We start from the raw sequence: 22,479 nt of genomic DNA, 5'->3' as shown, positions 1-22,479 counted from the left end.
CTTGAGCCCAGGAGGTCGAGATTGCAGTGAGCTATGATTGCAACACTGCACTCCAGCCAGGGTGACAGAGTGAGACCCTGTTTCAAAAAAAAAATCTCCAGTTTATAGACAAATAAACTGACACTAATAAACCAATAAACCAATGGTTCCAGGTCTCCTAGATAATATGTAGTGTACTAGGACCCTGGCTCAAGTAGCTCCAAAACCCATGATCTTACCCAGTCAGCCAAAGCTTCTGTACCTGAAGCCAAGAATACCCCTGTGGAACTGATTAAAATGCTGATTCCTGGGCCTTACTCTAGACCTACTAATGCTTTTGCATCCTACAGAGTGGGGCCCAAGAACCTGAATTTTTTTTTTTTTTTTTTTTTTTTTTTTTTTTTTTTTTTTTTTTTTTTTGAGACGGAGTCTTGCTCTGTCCACCCAGGCTGGAGTGCAGTGGCGCGGATCTCAGCTCACTGCAAGCCCCGCCTCCAGGGTTTACGCCATTCTGCTGCCTCAGCCTCCGGAGTAGTGGGAACTAACAGGTGCCCGCCACCTCGCCGGCTCCATTTTTTGTATTTTTTAGTAGAGACGGGGTTCACTGTGGTTTAACCAGGATGGTCTCTATCTCCTGACCCTCGTGATCCGCCCGTCTCGGCCTCCCAAAGTGCTGGGATTACAGGCTTGAGCCACCGCACCCGGCCAAGAACCTGAATTTTAATCAGATGATGGCAGCCACAGAAGTCTGAAAGTCACCATCTGATGCCTGCCTGCTCTGAATTAGGGAGACAGGGTGTGAGGGGTTGGACGTGATGACCTTGAAGTTTCCTTCATTTCTGAAGTCTATAATTAAAGGAAATTTTAGTTCTCTGTGGATTTTATTTATTTGCATTTTTTTGCCACCCCCATCAGCCTGAGTAGCAATGAGCTTGTTCCTAGGATAGCAGATGACTTGCTTATATCCTGGACAAAAGGTAATGATAAAAAATAAATCATAGTTAGCATTCATGAAGCCTTTACTGGGGCTGGTAGCTCCGCTAAGCACATTATAAGCATCATCTCAAGGAACCCTCATGCCCTAGGAGGTGGGTGCCATTGCTGTCCCCACTTCACAGATGATAAAACTGAGGCCTAAAGAAAAACAAGGAACTTGCCCAAGATCACCTACCAAGTTAGCCAGAAAGTCAGGATCCAAAACCAGCTCTGCCTGAGTTGAGCGCACACACACTTACTCATTCTCTGACATGGCCTGTGCAGAGAGGAGAGGGTTACTCTTCCTACTGGAGGACCAAAAGGCCTGTGCTGCAACTTTCAGGGTCATTTGTCTTTGCAACTTTCCCCTTTTTTTTTTTTTTTTTTTTTTTTTGTGAGATAGAGTCTCGCTCTGTCACCCAGGCTGGAGTGCACTGGCATGATCTCCGCTCACTGCAGCGTCTGCCTCCCAGGTTCAAGAGATTCTCATTCTTCAGCCTCCCGAGTAGCTGGGATTACAGGCGCGAGCCACAACACCTGGCTAATTTTTGTATTTTTAGTAGAGACAGGGTTTTGCCATGTTGGCCAGGCTGGTCTCAAACTCCTGACCGCAGATAATCAGCCTGCCTTGGCCTCCCAAAAAGCTGGGATTACAGGCGTGAGCCACCGCTTCCGGCCTTGTCTTTGTAACTTATTTATTCACTCATTCGTTTAACAACCATACAGAGGGGACCCTCTCTGTGTCAGATTTGAGTTCTTGCCCCCATGGAACTTTGAGCCTTTTACCAAAGTTACCCTGAGCATTGCAGAAGATGCACACGTTGTTAAGGGAACATGTACAGGGTGCCAGCATGACTCAGGTCAGAAGAGTGAGGCTTAAAGAGAAATCTGAAGATACTATAGAAATGAGCGACTGCCTCCTAGATTGAAGCAATTATCCTGCCTCAGCCTCCTGAGTAGCTGGGATTACAGGTATCCGCCACAATGCCGAGCTAATTTTTGTAAAAATAGATGGCCAGGCTGGTCTCGAACTCCTGACCTCAAGTGATCCACTCGCTTCGGCCTCCCAAACTGCTGGGCTTACAGGTATGAGCCATGGCACCCAGCCCTATAGCAGTGGTTTTCACCCGGGGCAATTTAGCCTCCCATGAGCATCGGCAATGTCTAGAGACAGCTTTGATGGTCACAACTGGTGGGAGTGAGAGTGACATCTGGTGGGCAGAGGAGGCCAGAAATGCTGCTAAACATCCTACAATGCATAGGACAGTCCCCTACTACAAAGTATTGTCTGGTCTAAAACGTGAATAGTGTAGAGGCTGAGAAACCCTGGCTTAAAGAGTGAATGAGATACTATTAATAATCACACCAGGCTGGCGAGGGTAGCTCCAAAGTCCAGCACTTTGGAAAGCTGAGGCGGGAGGATTGCTTGAGCGCAGGAGTTCAGGGGCTGCAGTGAGCCATGATCGTGCCACTGCACTCCAGCCTTGGCAACAGAGAGAGACCCTGTCTCAAAAAAAAAAAAATTAATCAAATAAACAAGTTAATAAATACACCAGAATAACTGCCATGATCCAGGCTGGTGCCAGGCACATTCATTCAGAGAACTGAGAATCAGTCTTGTAGAGCTGAAAATGCCCTCAAAGGTGACCTGGGCACCCCCTTGTGTCTCAAGGAAGTTAAATTAATTGCCCAAGATCACGTAATCAATCACACGCAAATCTGCCTAACTCTTTTAGACAGTCCAGAGAAGAGTTTAGCTGGGGCTGTAAAGCCACTGTCTAGACCAGTGAGCCCTGGAATAATCCTCCCTAAGACCCAAGGCCACCCGAACCATGGCCTCTTTTCAAGGAGACTTTCTTTCTTTGGCCTCCAGAGTGTTGTGGTTTTCGTTCTGTTTTGTTTTTCTGGGTCTCACTTTGTCGCCCAGGCTAGAGTGCAGTGGTGCAATCATAGCTCACTGCAATCTCAGCCTTCCAGGCTTAATTCATCTTTCTGCCTCAGCCTCTCAAGCAGCTGTCACCACAGGCACCACACCCAGATAATTTTTTTAGAGAGGGGGTCTTACTACGTTGCCCAGGCCGATCTCAAACTCCTGAGCTCAAGTGATTCTCCTGCCTTGGCCTCCCAAAGTGCTGGGATTATAGACAAGAGCCACTGCACCCGGCCCAGACTGTTCCCCTTAAGTCACTGAAACACACGTTCCTCAGAGGTGACGCTGGCTGGCATAAAAGGTAGGTGTGAGCAGCTTTGAGTGTGAGGTTTTTTGTTTTGTTTTTTGAGGCAGAGTCTTGCTCTGTCGTCCAGGCTGGAGTGCAGTGGCATGATCTCGGCTCACTTCAACCTCCGCCTCTCGGGTTCAAGTGATTTTCGTGCCTCAGCCTCCCGAGTAGCTGGGATTACTGGCGCGCACCACCACGCCTGGCTAATTTTTGTGTTTTTAATAGAGACAGGGTTTTACCATGTTGGTCAAGCTGGTCTCGAACTCCTGACCTCAAGAGATCCTCCTGCCTTGGCCCCCGCCAAAGTGCTGGGATTATAGACAAGGGCCACAGCAGCTGGCCCAGACTATTCCCCTTAAGTCATTGAAGCACACATTCCTTAAGTGAAGCCGGCTGGCATAAAATGTAAACATTTTTGAAATGAAGGGGTGTGAGCAGCTTCGAGTGTGAAGGTTTTTTTTGTTTGTTTGTTTTTTGAGATGGAGCCTCGCTCTGTCACCCAGGCAGTGCAGTGGCACGATCTCGGCTCACTGAAAGCTCTGCCTCCTCGGTTCACACCATTCTCCTGCCTCAGCCTCCTGAGTAGCTGGGATTACAGGTGCCTGCCCGCACACGCCTGGCTAATTTTTTGTATTTTTAGTAGAGACGGAGTTTCACCGTGTTACCCAGGATGGTCTCAATCTCCTGACCTCGTGATCCACTCGCCTCAACCTCCCAAAGTGCTGGGATTACAGGCGTGGGCCACCATGCCCAGCCAAGCGTGAGGTTTTAAAGGCCGTGGTGGGTTCCCTTGGAGGATGCCCAGGCTATTACAATAACTCCCTACTTTTTGCCTGAAGTGGGTGATGGTGATGCCCTATCTCTCCTTCTTGTCCGGGGATCCTCCCTCTATTTTGGCCCCACTTGGTCTCAGGGGGATGGGAGCCAGCAGGAAGTCTCATGTGTGGCTTTGCCACTTCCTCTTGTCCTGTGTCTCTATGCAGAGATCTTCTCAGTTAGAGGAACCAGAACCTGCTTCTAGCTTCTCCCCTAGAACTCAAACACAAATCCTTACCTGGTTTAACATGGGCTCGAAGAGCTTACCTGGGACAATTTCAATAGCAATAGTCATATAATCATTGCAGCATTATTCACAATCACCAACCTATGGAATCCACCTAAGTGTCCACCAAGAGATGAATGGATCAAGAAAATGTGGTATATACACAATGAAATACCATTCAGCCTTAAGAGAGAAGGAAATCCACTCATTTGCAACAACATGAATGAACCTGGAGGACATTGTGTTAAGTGAAATAAGCCAGGCACAGAAAGACAAATACTGCATGATCTCACTTACATGTGGAATCTAAAAAAGTTAAACTCATAGAAGCAGAGAGTAGAATGGTGATTACCAGGAGCTTGGTAGGGGCTTGGAGAAATTAGGGAGTTGCTGCAGGTAAAAAAATTTCAGTTAGGCTGGGCACAGTGGCTCATGCCTCTAATCCCAGGCCGAGGCAGGCAGATCACCTGAGGTCAGGAGTTCGAGACCAGCCTGGCTGACATGGCAAAACCCCATCTCTACCAAAAATATAAAAATTAGCCAGGCGCAGTGGCGGGTGCTTGTAATCCCAGCTACTCAGGAGGCTGAGGCAGGAGATTCGCTTGAGCCTGGGAAGCAGAGGCTTCAGTGAGCCGAGATCATGCCACTGTACTCCAGCCTGGGCAACAGAGTGAGACTGTCTCAGAAAAAAAAAAAAAAAAAAATCAGTTAGGCAAGAGAAATAGGTTCAAGAGATCTGTTGTACAACACAGAGATTATAGTTAATAACAATTTAGAGTACTGTATACTTGAAAATTGCTAAGAAAAGAGATTTTAAGTGTACTCACCACAAAAAAAGATGTGAGATGATGCATATGTTAATTAGCTTGATTTAGTCATTTCACAATTACACATATTTCAGAACAACATGTTCTGTACCATACATATGTAATTTTTATTTGTCAATTTAACATTTTAAAATATTAAATAAAATTTTTTTTTCATGTAATCAGTAACTCAAACTGATATTCTCCCAACCTCCCTGATTTCATCTAAGAAAATGAGGAAATGCGGCCAGGGATGTGGTTCAAGCCTGTAATCCCAGCACTTTGGGAGGCCAAAGCAGGTGGATTGTTTGAGCCCAGGAGTTTGAGACCAGCCTGGACAACATAGCAAAACCCCGTCTCTACCAAAAATACAAAAAATTAGCCAGGTGTGGTGTCATGTGCCTGCAGTCCAAGCTACTCGGGAGGTTGAGGTGAAAGAATCAGCTGAGCCCAGGAGGTTGAGACTGCAGTGAGCCATGATTGTGCCACTGCACTCGAGCCTGGGCAACTGGAGTGAGAGCCTGTCTCAAAAAAGGAATATGAGGAAGCAGAAAGTAGATGTGAAGAAACAAAGCTCGTCTTTCCAGTTAGACCGGGCTACGCAGCTGCTAAAACTTAATAGTGGCCCTACTGTCAGGGAAAATAATACAGCCAATGGACAGATTTTTCTGGTTTTTCATTCATGAAGCTTTCCTAATCATTTGGCCTTTCTATATTGGTCTATGCTGGAATCCAGTAGTAGGTGAAACTAACAGCAATATCCCACACACTTGAGATACATCAGACCCCACCCTTGTGAAACTCTCACAAAGGAAGGCAAACACTAAACAATAAATAAGCAAATTATAAAGTTTATTAGCAGATAATACGTGCTATGAAAAAAAGAAAAAGGAGAACATGGTGTTGGAGGATAGAGGAAGAAGGCTGTAGCTTTTTTTCAATTGTGATTAAATACACATAACATCAAACTTACCATCTTGCCTTTTTTTTTTTCTTTTTTTTTTTTTGAGACAGAGTCTCACTCTGTCACCCAGGCTGGAGTGCAGTAACACGATCTTTGATTACTGCAACCTCCACCTCCCAGGTTCAAGTGATTCTCATGCCTCAGCCTCCTGAGTAGCTGAGATTATAGGTGCACACCGCCACACCTGGCTAATTTTTGCATTTTTAGTAGAGACGATTTTCGCCATGTTGGCCAGTCTGGTCTCGAACTTCTGGCCTCAAGTGATCTACCTGCCTCAGCCTCCCAAATTGCTGGTATTACAGGCATGAGCCACTGCGCCTGGCCCAATCTTAACCATTTTTAAGTATACAGTTCTCTGTCATTAAGCATGTTCACATTGTTGTACAATCATCACCACCATCCATCTGCAGAACCCTTTGCATTTTGCAAAATTTAAATTTAAATTCAGTTCCATTAAACACCAACTCCCCATTCCCTCTCCCCCCACCACCGAGTTCCTGGAACCACCATTTTACTTTCTGTCTGTATGGATCTGACTGCTCTAGGCACCTCATATAAGTGAGATCGTGCTGTATTTGTCTTTTTGTGCTGCTTTGCTTGCACAGTGTCTGCAAGCTTCATCTGCATTGTAGGACTGTCCAAATTTCCTTCTCTTTTTTTTTTTTTTTTTTTTCAGACGGAGTCCCACTCTGTTGCCCAGGCTGGAGTGCTGTGGCACAAGCTCGGCTCATTGCAACCTCAGTCTCTCAGGTTCAAGCGATTCTCATGTCTCAGCCTCCCGAGTAGCTAGGATTACAGGTGCATGCCACCACACACCTGGCTAATTTTTGCATTTTTAGTAGAGATGGGGTTTCACCATGTTGGCCAGGCTGGTCTTGAACTCCTGAACTCAAGTGATCCACCTGCCCTGGCCTTCCAAAGTGCTGGGATTACAGGCATGAGCCACTGAGCCTAGCCCAAATCTCCTTCCTTTTTAAGGCTGAATAATACTCCAAATGTGGATAGACCGCATTTTGTTTCTCGAAAATTGCTAAGAGAGGAGATTTTAGCAATATTGCACAATGGAATATTATTCTTCCATCCCTCAGTCCATGGGCACGGGTTGTTTTCATGTTTGGCTATAGTGAATAATGCTGCTGTGAACATGGAAGTACACACATCTTTTCAACACCCTGCTTCCCATTATTTTGCATCTATAACCAGAAGTGGAATTACTGGGTCACATGGCATTATTCTTTTTTAAGTTTTTATTATACTTTAAGTTCTAGGGTACATGTGCACAACATGCAGGTTTGTTACATATGTATACATGTGTCATGTTGGTGTGCTGCACCCATTAACTCCTCATTTATATTAGGTATATCTCCTAATGCTATCCCTCCCTGGCTCCCCCTACCCCATGACGGGCCCTGGTGTGTGATGTTCCCCTTCCTGTGTCCAAGTGATCTCATTGTTCAGTTCCCACCTATGAATGGGAACATGCGGTGTTTGGTTTTCTGTTCTTGCAATAGTTTGCTGAGAATAATGGTTTCCAGCTGCATCCATGTCCCTACAAAGGACATGAACTCATCCTTTTTTATGGTTGCATAGTATTCTATGGTGTATATGTGCCACATTTGTAGCAAAGACCCAAATGTCCATCAATGACAAATGGCATTATTTTTATTTTTACATTTGAGGAACTGCCATACTGTTTTCCATAATGGCTACACTATTTTATATTTCACCAACAGTGTGCGAAAGTTCCAATTTCTCCATATCCTCACCAACACTTGTTATTTTCTAATTTTTTTGGTCTTTCTTTCTTTTTTGAGACAGGGTCTCATTCTGTCACCCAGGCTGGAGTGTGGTGCCACATTCATAGCTCACTGCAGCCTCAAAACCCTGGGCTCAAGCAATCTTCCCTCCTCAGCCTCCCAAGTAGCTGGGACTACAGGTACACACAACCATGGCTGGCTGGTTTTTCAAAATTTTTGGTAGAGATGGGGTCTTGCTTTGTTTCCTAGGCTGGTCTCACAGCTCTTGGCTTCTAGCAGTCCTCCTGCACCGGTCTCCCAAAGTGCTGAGATTACGGGCTTGAGCCACTGCGCCCAACTCAGGTATTTTTTATTTTGATAGTAGCCATCCTAATGGGTATATGAGAGGGTTGCAAATTTAAAGAGAGTTATTAGGGTAAGCTTTGGTGAGAAGGTGGCATTTGAGACTTGATGAGGGTGAAGCAGGTATCTTGGAGAAGAGCTTTCTAAGTGGTGGATCCTGAGGCAGGAGCCTGGCTGGCATGGATGAGGAACAGCAGGGAAGCAGCAGCATGAATGTGTAGGATAGTGAAAGAGACGAGGTGAGATGGGAACAATGGGAGAGTTTTGAGCCAAGGAAGGACATGATCTGACTTTTAAAGAATCCCTTTGGCCACTGGGTTGAGAATGGGCTATAGGGAGGCAAGAGTAGGAGTGGGAAAACCAGCACAGACATCATTGCAATCAATCCCAGTAAGAGAGGATGGAGACTTGAACCAGGGGATTGCAGCAGAATGGGTGAGAGCCTGCATGTCAGTTGAAGGCAAGACCAAAGGATTTCCTGATGGGCTGAAAGTGAAATGGGGCCAGGCGTGGTGGCTCATGCCTGTAATCCCAGCACTTTGGGGGGCCAAGGCGGAAGGGTCACTTGGAGCCAGGTGACCAGCCTGGCCAACATGGCAAAACCCCATCTCTACAAAAAATTCAAAAATTAGCTGGGCATGGTGGTGTGTGCCTGTAATCCCAGCTACAGGGGTGGCAATGATAATTGCTTGAACCTGGGAGACGGAGGCTGCAGTGAGCTGAGATCACACTACTGCACTCCAGCCTGGGTGACAGAGCGAGACTCTGTCTCAACAACAACAACAACAAAAGTGAAATGGGAGGAAGAGAGGAGTCTAACTTGACTCCGAAGTTTCTGGCCAAATAGGACAAATGGAATTGTCATCAACTGAGATGGGGGAGGCTGAAAGAGGAGCAGGTGGAGGACGGACGAAGAATTCAAGTTCAGACATGTGCTGTCACACCACACCAGACATCTTCTTAGTGTTTTGCACAGGAGACTGTGGCTTCCAGGCACTCCTACTACCTTTCTTTTTTGAGATAAGTTGGAAGATCAGGGAAACCAATGCAGTGGAGGAAAAATAACACCAGCACCATGAATCGAGCCCATACTCAAAGCCAGGCACTGTGCTGAGAGCTTCCCAGTGATTATCTCCCGGATCCTTACAACAGCCCTGCAGGTATTATCACTTTCCGACTTCACAGATAGGCACTCAGCCTTGGGGAGAAGGCTTTGGCCTGAGGCCACACAGATAGGGCCAGAGCCAGAGTCTGAACCCAGGTCTGCCTGAGTCAGTTTCTACATTTTTACCTCTGCTATTGATTAAAACCAGCAGAAGCCAGAGGCAGATTCATTAAAATGGTGGACCCAACTCAATCTTGAAAGACAGGGTTCATAAGAAAGGGGAGAGTAGATTCAGCAAATGCAGGATGACATCCCAACTTCTTGTCATATACTACAAGACCCTGGAGGGCCTGCTGTTGTCCTCAGCAGTTTTCCCCCAAGTTACTTGTTCATTAATGATCTATTGGCTGATTTTGAGACACACCAAGCTTTTTTCCCAATTCAGGGCTTTTACCCATACAGTTTCTTCTTCCTGGAATGCTCTTAATCCTTTCTCTTTTTCCTGAAATCACACCTACAGAGGATCAGGTCAATTGTTACTTCCTCAGGGAAGCCTTCCCTGATACCTCCTCCCAGCTAAAACTAGTCTCCTTATATATACTCCGCATTCGTTCTTTTTTATTTATTTATTTATTTGAGACAGGATCTCACTCTGTCACTCAGGCTGGAGTGCAGTGTCACAATCATGGCTCACTGCAGCCTTGACCTCCTAGACTCAAGCAATCCTCCTGCCTCAGCCTCCCTAATAGTGGGGCCACAGGCATGAGCAACCAGACCTGGCCAATTAAGAAAAATTTTTTTCAGTAGAAACAGGTCTTAATATATTCCCCAGGCTTGCACTAGTTCTTGATAGCACTTAAGACAATCCTCATAATTATTTGCAATGATGTGTTCAGTGTCCTCCCTCCTACCAAACCAGTGCTGTCCAATAGAACTTTCTGCAATTATGGAAATGTCCTAGACCAGGGTCCCCAATCCCTGGGCCGAGGACCCATAATTGTCTCTGGCCTGTTAGGAACCGGGCTGCATGGTGAGCCATGGATGAGCGAGCATTACCACCTGAGTTCTGCCTCCTGTCAATCAGCAGCAGCATTAGATTCTCATAGGAGCATAAACCCTATTGTGAACTGAACACGCAAGGGGTCTAGGTTGCAGGCTCCTTATGAGAATCTAATGCTTGAAGATCTGAGGTGGAACAGTTTCATCCTGAAACCCCAACCCCATCCCCCTACCTAACCACCCCTGTCCATGGAAAAATTGTTTTCCAAGAAACCAGTCCCTGATGCCAAAATGTTGGGGACTGCTGGCCTGCACATATGCTTTCCAATATAGTAGCCACTAACCACATGTAGCTATTGAGCATTTGAAATGTGGTTAGTATGACTGAGGGACAGATTTTTTTAAATTTTACATTATGTGTGTGTATGTGTGTGTGTGTGTGTATACACATATTTTTGAGACGGAGTCTCACTGTGTTGCCCAGGCTGGAGTGCTGTGGCACAATGTCTGCTCACTACAACCTCTGCCTCCCAGATTCAAGTGATTCTCCTGCCTCAGCCTCTGAAATAGCTGGGATGTGCTACCATGCCCGACTAATTTTTTTGTATTTTTAGTAGAGACAGCGTTTCACCATGTTGGTCAGGCTGGTCTCAAACTCCTGACCTCAAATGATCCACCCTCCTCAGCCTCCCAAAGTGCTGGGATTGTAAGCGTGAGCCACCGCACCTGGACACATATTTTATGTTGTATATTATATATACGTTTTGTGTTGTATATTATACTATATAAATTATTTCATGTACAAACTGCATACTTTAAATTCATTTAAGTTTAAATTTAAATAGCCACATGTACCTAGTGGCTAAATGTACTATTGGACATTGCAGCTCTAGATTGTCAGTTGCTTAAGCGCAAGAGCCATTCCACCTTACTCAGCTGTAGAATCCTTTGTACCTAGGATGGTATCTAAGTAACTCAGTGAATGAATGAATGTATGAATGAATCGATCAATCAATGTCTGCTAACTGGCTTTCAAGAAATCATCCTAGAAAGAACAGACCTAGAAAAGTCTGATTTGCACAAGGTCACACAAAAAGGCAGAAATGGATGCAAACTGTTAGCCTCCCAAATCTCCTCTGTGTGGTGCTGTCCCAGAGTGGACAGCATGTGAAAAACAATGGTCTTTTGTGGTCTCAAATGAACCACCCCAGAGTTGTGTGAAGGTTCCTTCAAGTGCGAGGAAGGACTGTTTCTTAGACACCCTCACTCCCTTTCCCCATTCCCCAACCGTGTAAACTACTTAGTGGGTTATAATCTGCTAACACTTGGCCTCCCGTGGGATTGAGCCTATTCCAAAGTCCACTCTTGCCAACCCTCTACAAGGCACTCTGAATTTTTTTTTAGCCATATTGCTCTTGGGAAATCTGCTGCCTGCAATCTGTGCATAATATTCGAAGGGTGTGGTTTAAAAAACATCTAAATCGTGATTTGTAACCCACTCAGATTCATGTGGCCGTTCCTTTTAGCTTACTCTTTTTTTAGAAATTGAGGTCAACACATTTCAGGGCTAATTTTGACTTCATTCAAATGTCATTTGGGGTTTGCGGATTAAGATTTTGAGGGAGTCCAGTACAGTAAACTTACATATTTTGTTTATATAAATAATTTTTCAGATGCAATAATAATAATAGCTAATATGCATTGAGTGCTTTGTGTCTGCCCAGCTTTTAGCATACATTATCTCATTTGATCTTCACAATAACCTTATGAATTAAGTACTGTTATGATCCTCATTGTGTAGCTAAGGAAACTGAGTCTCAGAAAGGTTAAGTCACTTGCTTAAAGTCACACAGCCAGGAAGTGGCAGAGTAAGGATTTGAATCCAAGTATGTCTGATTCAACAGATAATGTACTTAGCCAGTACACAATTTGGCCTAATAGATAATATATGTATTTATGCCTATTAAGCACCAGAAAGAATAATTAAGAAAGTTAACTCTGGAGAATAGGACTGGGGTTTGAAAAGAAAGGAGACTTACTCTTTATTCCTGTGATTCTCTTTGAACTTTATTTACCTTTATTTATTGGTACATTGTATTACATTCCTATAAAACCTAAATTTTAAATTTAAATAAGTAAAACTTCCTATTTTGCTTTTTTTTAATTAAAGAAGGAATTGTCATGATAATGTCAGGTCTATATACCAGTAGATTAAATATACATGACCCTTTTGCAAAGTTTATATAAATATGAATCTTTGAAAAGTTCACATGGTCTGACATGATTGAAAAATTTATCCCAGGACAACCAAAGTTCACATTTCTGATATTAAATTATTTTTTATTTGGGGTAATGGTTTTATTTTGAACATGATATTTATTCACAATAGAAGTTGTATGTTTTCCTTGGGAAATTTGTAATCAGACCTTTACATTTTTATGTACTCTTATATCTACCTCTGAATATTGTAACTAAACATGCTCTAGCATTTGTGAAATAATGCTGTATTACATAATCAGATATGCTATTTGTGGATCAATCAGTAAAACTTTAAAGCAAATTTTAAATTAATTAAAAATTTTAGTGAAAATTAATTTTATGCTGATTGAAAAGTAAACATTACAATCCCCTTCAGTACTCAGAGCCTCAGAGAACTATATCAGTCACACTAAAAGTCACTTGGGAGAATTCCTCAGTAACTTATAGAAAAAATAATCCACCATTTTTAAAGTCAAGAAAATACACACATACTAACTATAATTTACCCTTTCTAACAATCCCAAAGGGAATCTACTCTTACCATTCAAATGGCTAGTGCTTCTAAAATTAAAACAACTCCCACCCCAGCAATGTTCTTTTAATGCCCCTCTCATACTCTTGGAATTTACTTAACAAATCACTATCTGCTTGAGGTAGGAAAAATCTGTAAGCCCCTCTATAAGACCCGTGTCCTTTCAGTTGCTTGGTATTTCCCCACATTCTCAGAGCAAATTTGGTTTTCTTAAAATCCCCATCCTCAAAGGAGTATATTCCTGATGTTCCAACGGTGAGTCTCACTCTAGCTAGCTGCTACAAAAACCTTTCATTCAGAAGAAGGCAAGAGGTTTCACCGACAGTGCACAGCCTCTCATTCACACACTTCATAAACAACAGGACTTTGCCCAACCCTCTCCTCTAGGAAGGCATCCCAGTTTTTTATCAACCAGTTTGCAACATCAGTATCATTCCCTTCCAAAAGACCTTGCAGAAAAATTATGGATTTCACAGCATAGGATTAGGGCTGGAAAGGACCGATGTCATTGCATAGACTCACCAATTCTGTCCACATTTCAAAACAGCAGCTAATGCTTTCTTAAAGCTCACATCTCAAAATCCCTTTAGGATTGAGAGCAATTAAAAGGGAAATCATAACCCCCGTGGTTCCCCATAAGGTCCTGAAAGATCTGATAAATAGAACTGAGTCAGAGATACAGAGGCTGGGCTGCTGGGGAAGGAAAATGGCTTGTCTCCTCCAGGCCCTAATTCCTTCCTCTGAAACAGTTCCCTTTAAATTCAAGAAACCATGCAGAGATGCACCCCCCAGCCCCCTTGCAGGTTTTCGTTTTTTAAAAGAAAGCCTGTCTGCCTCTTGCTCGCCCCCATGATACTCACGGCAGCTGCCTTAGCTGGAATAAGTCCTCCTCCATGTCCGCGCTGCGCCAGGACGAGCCCTTCTCATGGCCCTTACATGGTAGTGGTGGATGACGAGCCCCCTGGTTTTCAGCACCGGGATGCTGGACAGCACCCGCGCCGCTTCCTCCCTCGAGCAGCAGCTGTTCCGGGAGGGAGCCGCTGGGGACCAGCCCACGAGACAAAGCCGCCGCCGCCAGGAGACCGCGGCGAGAGTGGGCGGAGAAGAGGAGGCGGAGGGCAGAGCGAGCTGCGCGGGGAGAGGGGGCAGGGAGAGCCCTTCTGCTCGTAGGAGTTCACAGGCTTTCTGGCTGATGGTGCATTACTGGGATGCCTGTAGGGCACACCAGTCTGTGAAATGGTTGTCCGGGTACCAATGAGCACCCTTTGGTTGATGATGCCTGTCTAAATGTTTATTTGCATGTATTCAATTAATGTTATCAGTAGAATACTTTTGAAACCCAGCCTGCTATAACAAATACAGGCATGCATTTAAGTACTGTTTACTAAGCACCTATGTGCCAGGCACTGTAATCGGTACTGGGGGTATGACAGAACAAATTCGACCTGTCGTTGTCATCGTGGAGCTAAGGGTCTAGTGAAACGAATCAAGAAAAGAAAAATGTAAGTCAGGTATGAGAAGACCAACGATCACTCATTCTTTCAACAAGCATTATTGGGTGAATTCTACAGCCCTGACCCTAGGGAATAAAAACATGAATAAAATAAAGTCTCTGTCTTCAAGATCCTAGCTAGCTTAACGGTTCCCCTAGCCCACCTCTCACTAGAATTTCTGACCCTTTTAGAACTTAAGCTCCATGAGGTTTCACTGATGTGTCCCAAGTACTAGAACAGGGCTGGCACACAGAAGGTACTCCGTAAATATTTGTTGAATAAATGGTTCTCAATTCAGGCTGCATGTAAGAATTGACTGGCTCCATTTCAAACCAATTGAACTCAACTCTCTGGAGGTGGAGGCCAAGCCTGGGTATTTTTTTATTTTTTCAATATTTATTTATTCATTTACTTTTGAGACAGGTTCTTGCTCTGTTGTCCAGGCTGGAGTTGTAGTGGCATGATCATGGCTCATTACAGCCCCGACTGCCTGGGCTAAAGCAATCCTCGCACCTGAACCTTCCTAGTAGCTGGGATCACAGGCTTACGCCAGCATAGCCAGCTAATTTATTTATTGTAGAGATGGGGTCTTGCTTTTTGCCCAGGGGTCTAGAACTCTTGGACTCAAGTAATACTTCCATCTTGGCCTCCCACAATGCTAGGATTATAGATGTGAGTCATTGCACCCGGCCTCAGAGTATTTTTTAAAAGCTCCCCAGCACCATGAAGTGAAAACCCCTGATCAAGTGTGAACAAATGAAAAGAAAAGCAGAAAAATTATACAACAGCAAACTACTAAGATGATCCACGATGGCAGCTGGCAAGAGCTATGAGAATGACGATTGAATGGACACTTACAAGGAACTAAAGGAAGAAGGAAACATTTTTTTTCTTTAATTGTTAACAAAGGGTGGGGGAAGTTGGAAGAGGGTACAAGGAAACCAATCTGAGAACTGAAAACAATCTCACATCAAATCCATAAAAGGACTTGAAAATCCAAAATTGAATTGAATGTGTGCCGGGCACCCGGATATGTACTTCACCATGGTCCCCTTGATCTCTGCAATCCTATGAGCAGGTGTGATTTTTATCCTTATTTTGTAAGATGAGGAAACAAGGCTCAGAGAAGGGTAGCCTTGCTTGCACGAGGTCACACAGACAGGAAAGAGTTGATCTGGACTTAAAACCCAGGCAGTCTGTCTCCACAACCTGCACCCTTAAGTGCTAGGCTTTCTCTGAGTGTCTCAAAAGAAATCATCCATTGCGGGTATAGTAGGAGAAATTGGAATTATTGAAATATTGGATAACTTTAAACAAATCGAATGTTGGGAAAACCAATTATACAGTGGTACTCAAGTTCCAATGTATTATTTATCTAGTAAATATTAATGGAGAAACAACTATGTGTCTGTCACAATGGTAGTTTGAACTTATTCATGGCTCCTTCTCATCTCATACTGGAGTCAATCACAATTTGTCCTACCCACACTTATTTCTAAAGGAATCTCTCCCCCATCCTTGCTGTGCACTACATTTGGTATCACATGATTCCTGGCCAGAGCTGATTGGCTAGGAGGGTGGACACTTATCTAAAGACATCCAATCCAAACACTTGTCAGTATCCCCATTGTTGCACAGCTGGGAGAGGGAGCTGGACAATCTGGTACCTTTTCAATGATGGTTTCAAATGTCTCTGAAGGTTTTTGCTTTAACTACCCCTCCTTTTCCTTCAATCCTGGTGTCAGGTGGGGCTCTCTAGGGCTCTACGAATATTCATTATGCTCATTCTAAATAGCCCCCTTAGGGGTCGGGCGCCCTGGCTCACGCCAGTAATTGCAGCACTCTGGGAGGCTGAGGAGGACGGATCACTTGAGGTCAGGAGTTCCAGACCAGCCTGGCCAACATGGCAAAACCTCGTCTCCACTAAAAATAAAAAAACAGCCAGGTGTGGTGGCACAGACCTCTAGTCCCAGCTACTCGAGAGGCTGAGGCAGGAAAATTGCTTGAAGCCGGGAAGCAGAGGTTGCAATGAGCTGATATCGCGCCACTGCACTCCAGGCTGGGTGACAGAGCAAGACCCTGTCTCAAAACTAAATAAATAAATAAATAGCCCCCTTTTATCATCCTATTTTAGCTTCTACTCATGTGCCTTAATCAGGAATTTTGTTTGTTTGTTTGTTTGTTTGTTTGTTTTTTAGACAGAGTCTCACTCTGTCACCCAGGCTGGAGCCGCGATCTTGGTTCACTGCTACTCCCGCCTCCTGGATTCAAGCAATTCTCTGCCTCGGCCTCCCAAGTAGCTGGGATTACAGGTACCCACCATCAAGCTCGGCTAATTTTTTTGTATTTTTAGTAAAGATGGGGTTTCACTATCTTGGCCAGGCTGGTCTTGAACTTCTGACCTCATGATCCACCCACCTCGGCCTCCCAAAGTGCTGGGATTACACACGTGATCACCACCGCGCCTGGCCAGTCAGTATTTTTTTGATGTTCAACAGAGACCCAGTCAAGTTCCCTTGAGGGAAAAAGGGAGTCTGCAGCCTGGAACTGGAGAGTGGTTAGAACAGGCTCAGTCCTTGGGACTCTCTTCCCAGCTCCACCTCTCCCTGGGTAGGTAACCTTGAGCAGATTGTCTAACTTTCTGTGCTTGTATTTCCTCATCAGAAATATGGGATCAATAACCATAACTACTTCATAGGGCGGTGGTCAGAATCAAAGATAAAATGGAGGTGAAGGACTACACACTTGGATGGCACATAATAAGTGTTAGCTGTTGCAATGGTTAAATTTATTTTAATTTTTTTTTTTTTTTGAGACAAGGTCTGGCTCTATCATCCAGGCTGGAGTGCGGTGGTACGATCTCAGCTCATTGCCACCTCCACCTTTCAGACTCAAGCCATTCTCCCACCTCAGCCTCCCGAACAGTGCAGTAAAATCTGCCCTCGATGCGTGAATGAGCACCATCAAATCAGCTAGAGGCCCAGACAGAACAGAAACAGAGGAAAGGTGAGTTGATCTCTCTCTCCAAGAGTGGTTTCTTCTCCTGCCCTTAGACATCAGAACTGCAGGCTCTCTAGTCTTTAGAAACCAGAACTTACACGTGTGGCCCCCTTGGGTTTTTGGGCCCTTAAATTTGGCCTGAGCCATACTACCAGCATCCCACGGTCTCCAGCTTGCAAATGGTCTGTTGTGGAAATTCTCAGCCTCCCTAATTATGTCAGCCAATTCCCCTGATAAATGCCCTCTCATGTATTATACGAAAGATATCTTTATATCTATGTAATATATTATATTACATGAAGATATTATTTATCTCATTGGTTTTGCCTATCTGGAGAGCTCTAATACAGTGCTTATCATTATGTTGCTCTCTTCAACCCCTGCCCCCAAATCAATGTCTTTTCTACTACCTTAAAATGTTAGCTGGCCTATGAAGGATAAGAAAAAACGATGGTATTGGGAAAACGAAATCCTCATCAAGTTTATGGAAATCAACAGAACATGTCCAAAATTGAGAAAACAAAAACTAGCCAAATGAGATCTCACATAGAAATTTGCCTGTAGGTACTAAAAGAAGCAGCTTAAAAGACTGAGGGTGGGCGGGCGGCGGTGGCCCTCAAAGCCTGTAATCGCCAAGCAGCTTTGGGAGGCGCGAGATGGGTGGATCACGAGGTCAGGAGATCGAGACCACCCCTTGGCTAACACGGTGAAACCCCGTCTCTACTAAAAATACAAAAACTAGCCGGGGGGGGCGGGCCCGAGGTGGTGGGTGCCCTGTAGTCCAGCTACTCGGGAGCTGAGCAGGAAGAAATGGGGTGAAAAACCCTGGGAGGCGGAGCTTGCAATGAGCTGAGAATCCACGGCCCACTGCACTCCAGGCCTGGGCGACAGAGTGGAGACTCCGTCTCAAAAAAAAAAAAAAAAGCACTGAGGTGGGAGTGGAAGTGGAACAGTGACTTTTTTTTTTTTTTTTTTTTTTTTTTTTTTTTGGGACAGGGTCTTGCTCTGTCTTCCAGGCTGGAGTGCAGTGGTGAGATGACAGCTCACTGCAGCCTGGACAGTAATCCTCCTGCCTCAGCCAAGCTCAAGCGATTCTCCCACCTCAGCCTCCCGAGTAGCTAGGTCTACAAGCGTGCACCATCACACCTGGCTAATTTTTGTATTTTTGTAGAGACAGAGTTTTGCTTCATTGCCCAGGCTGATCTCAAACTCCTGGGCTCAAGTGATCCTCCTACCTTGGCCAAAGGTGCTGGCATTACAGGTGTGAGCCACTGACTCTTGCCTGAAGGTTTTTTTTTAATTGTAAACTTTTGGTACTATTTTATTTTTAAAACCATGTACATCTTACTACCATGATTCTTTTAAATTTTTTTTTAATTAAAATAAATTTTTTGAAACAGGGTCTGGCTCTGTTGCCCAGGCTGGTGTGCAATGGTGCAATCTCAGCTAACTGCTACCTCCACTTCCCAGGCTCAAACCATTCTCCCACCTCAGCCTCCTGAGTAGCTAGGACTGCAGGCGCATGCCACCACGCCTGGCTAATTTTTATATTTTTGGTAGAGACAGGGCTTCACCATGTTGCCCAGCCTGGTCTCGAACTCCTGGGCTCAAGTGATCCACCCGCGTTGGGCTCCCAAAGTGCTGGGATACAATTGTGAGCCACTGGACCTGGCCTAAAAGTAATTTTTATTGTGGTAAATACATACATCTTAGCCAGCTCAGTTGCCATAACAAAATATCACAGTCTTGTTGGCTTACACAACAGAATTCTTTTTTTTTTTTTGAGACAGGGTCACTCTTTGTCACTCAGGCTGGAATGCAGTGACATGACCATGGCTCACTGCAGTCTCAACCACCCAAGCTCAAGTGATCCTTCCACCTCAGCCTCCTGAGTAGCTGGGACCACGGGTATGCACCACTATGCCCACCTAATTTTTGTATTTTTTCTGGGGAAGGAGTCTCACTATGTTGCCCAGGCTGGTCTCAAACTCCTGCACTCAAGCCATCCACCCAGCTTGGCCTCCCAAAGTGTTGAGATTACAGGTGTGAGCCACTGCACCCAGCCCAGAAATCCATTTCTAACAGTTCTAGAGGCTGACAAGTTCAAGATCAAAGTACCAGTATAGTTAGGTTCTGGTGAGGGCCCTCTTCCCGGCTTGCAGATAGCCAGCTTCTCTCTGTATGCTCACATGCTCTCTACTGGGCACATAAGCAGAAAGAGAAAGCAAGTTCTCTGGCATATTTTCTTATAAGGGCAGTATCTCATCATGTCAGCGCCCACCTGCATGACCTTCTGTAGCCCTGATTACTTCCCAAAGGCCCCATTTCCAAACACACATTATGGGGTTAGGGCTTCAACATATACATTTGGGGTGGACACAAACATTCAGTCCTTAACTATGTATCATAAAATTTGAAGTGTACAATTTAGTAGCTTCGAGTATATTAATAATGTTATATAACCGTCATGCTATTGACTTCCAGATCTTTTTTGATTATCCTAAAGAGAAACTCTGCCCATTGAGTAATAACTCCCTATTCCTCCCTCCTCCCAGCCTCTGGTAACCTCTATTCTACTTTCTTTTTTAATCTTATTTTTTAGAGACAGGGTCTCACTCTTCTCTCCAGGCTGATGTGCAGTGGTGTAATCACGGTTCACTGCAGCCTCAACCTTCTGGGCTATCCTCCTGCCTCAGCCACCTGAGTAGCTGGAACTACAGGTGCATGCCACCATGCCCAGCTAAGTTTTATTTATTTATTTATTTATTTATTTATTTATTTATTTATTTATTTATGAGACAGAGTCTTGCTATGTAACCCAGGCTGGTCTCGAACTCCTGGCTTCAAGCAGTCTTCCTGCCTCAGCCTCCTAAGATGCTGGGATTACACGTGCGAGCCACAGTGCCAGGCTTATTCTACTTCCTATTTCTATGAATTTGCCTACTCTAAGTTAACTAATAAGAGTGGAATCATACAATATTTGTCCTTTTTATGTGGCTTATTTCACTTAACATAATGTTTTCAAGGTTCATCCGTGTTGTAGCAACTATCAGAACCTCATGAGTTTATATGAGTGAATAATATTTCTTTGTAGGTATATGGCACATTTTGTTAATCCATTCATCTGTTGATGGACACGTGGGCTGTTTCCACCTTTTCAGCTATTGTGAAGAATGCTGCTATAAACATTGGTCTACAGTGTATCCCTTTGAGTCCCTGTTTTCAATTCTTTTGAGTATATAAATAGGAGAAGAGTTGCTGAGTCATATGGTAACTATGTTTAAGTTTTTGAGGAACTGCCAAGCTGTTTTCTACAGCAGCTGTACCATTTTACATTCCCACCAGCAATGCACAAGGATTCCAATTTCTCCACATTCTCCTCAACACTTGTTGATAATAGCCATCCTAGTGGGTGTGAAGTGGTCTGATTTGCATTTCCCTAATAACTAACAATGTTGAGCATCTTTTCATGTGCTTACTGGCCACTGGCATATCTTCCTTGAGGAAATGTCTATACAAGTCCCTCACTCAGTTTTAATTGAATTGTTCAGGGATTTTTGCTGTTGAGTTGCAGGAATATTCTATTAGGCCATTTTTGCATTGCTGTAAAGGAATACCTGACACTGGGTAATTTATAATCAGATTTAATTGGCTCACAGTCTGCAGGCTGTACAGGAAGCATGGTGCTGGCATCTGTTTCTGGTGAGGGCCTCAGGAAGCTTAAGAGTGGAAGGTGAAGCTTGATGGAAGGTGAGGGGGAGCAAGAGAGAGAGAGAGGAGGTGCCACACACTTTTTTTTTTTTTTTTTTGAGATGTAGTTTCCCTCTTGTTGCCCAGACTGGAGTGAAATGGTGCGATCTCAGCTCACTGCAACCTCCGCCTACCAGGTTCAGGCAATTCTCCTGCCTCAGCCTTCTGAGTAGCTGGGATTACAGGGGTGTGCCACCACGCCTGGCTAATTTTTGTAATTTTATTAGAGACAGGGTTTCACCATGTTGATCAGGCTGGTCTCAAACTCCTGACCTCAGGTGATCCACCCCCCTCAGCCTCCCAAAGTGCTGGGATCACAGGCATGAGCCACCACACCCAGCTATCACACACTTTTAAACAATCAGATGTCTCATGAACTTACCCATCACCACAGCAATGGTGCTAAGCCATTCATGAAGGATCCACCCCCATGATCCAAACACCTCCCACTAGGCTCCACCTCCAACACTGGAGATTACATTTTAACCTGAGATCTGGAGGGGACAAACATCCAAACCGTATTAAATGTCCTTGAGATTTGAAAATATTAATGTATAATTAAAATGTTGGCTTGCTGTGGTCCTTATCCAATTACACGGCATCCTTACAACTCCTGCTCAGCTCAGCTATGAATCATGTCAAGTTTCCTACCTTCTAAGAGAAGCTTCTGATTGCCACAGTACATCTTTTTAAGCCGGCTTATATGGGTCATGGAGAGTTCTCACGGAAAGATATTAGCTACAGCTTGGTCCAGATGTCTAGCTCTGGACCAGTCACCTGTGGCCAGTGTAAGAATTAAAGGAAGAGGAAAGAAATATGAAAAGTGGTTCAACTGTCAAAGACAAGTTTATTTTGGAGAATAAACCTGAAAGGGGCTTCTGGCCGAGTTAGGTCAGAGGCCACCCTCTCTGACAGACTAAGAGTTTTTAAGGGTTCAGGGTGGGAAAGCTTATCGCAGGCTCAGAATGTTGCTCTGTCCCTTTGTCTTGCTTATCTGGGAGGTAGAGTTTTGTGTCTGTTCCCATACATCTCCCTGCCGCTGCAGGCATAACCCCCTGAGACTGCATTTAGCTTCCCTATCTTAGTGCACCTAAAGGGAAAGGAATGTACTTTTTAGGGCCCACTGTTTTACTGGGGCCCATTGTATGAGTGTGAAGTTTGGTGGTTACCCAAGAGACTTTCCCCCCTCCCTCTGTGCCCGAGGTACCTTATCTGTGTTTTACTGTCTGCTCTTTCTGGCTGCTTATTGTTAGAAGA

General features: G+C 44.5%; 1 protein-coding gene and 1 long non-coding RNA gene across 3 annotated transcripts in view; one reads left to right on the top strand and one right to left on the bottom strand.

Annotated features, from left to right (window-relative positions):
• SVOP (SV2 related protein) overlaps window positions 1–14,246 on the bottom strand; it is a 114,165-nt gene extending 99,919 nt beyond the window's left edge. Inside the window, exon 1 of one of the 2 annotated variants that reach the window (XM_017879721.1) lies at window positions 13,840–14,246. In XM_017879721.1, the coding sequence (XP_017735210.1) occupies window positions 13,840–13,874 (35 nt within the window). In that variant the 5' untranslated portion in view covers window positions 13,875–14,246. The remainder of the gene's footprint in view (window positions 1–13,839) is intronic. The other variant, XM_017879722.1, reaches the window with a different exon arrangement.
• Window positions 1–19,290, top strand: part of LOC108534389 (uncharacterized) — a 37,283-nt gene extending 17,993 nt beyond the window's left edge. The window contains exons 3-4 of the long non-coding RNA XR_001886961.1: window positions 17,293–17,478; window positions 19,263–19,290. This is a non-coding gene — a long non-coding RNA (uncharacterized LOC108534389). The remainder of the gene's footprint in view (window positions 1–17,292; window positions 17,479–19,262) is intronic.
• The last annotated feature ends 3,189 nt before the right edge of the window (window positions 19,291–22,479 follow it).

Source organism: Rhinopithecus bieti, unplaced genomic scaffold (genome assembly GCF_001698545.2).
Source record: "Rhinopithecus bieti isolate Rb0 unplaced genomic scaffold, ASM169854v2 scaffold_11933, whole genome shotgun sequence".
Lineage (NCBI taxonomy): Eukaryota > Metazoa > Chordata > Mammalia > Primates > Cercopithecidae > Rhinopithecus > Rhinopithecus bieti.
This window is presented reverse-complemented; position numbering and strand designations above follow the sequence as displayed.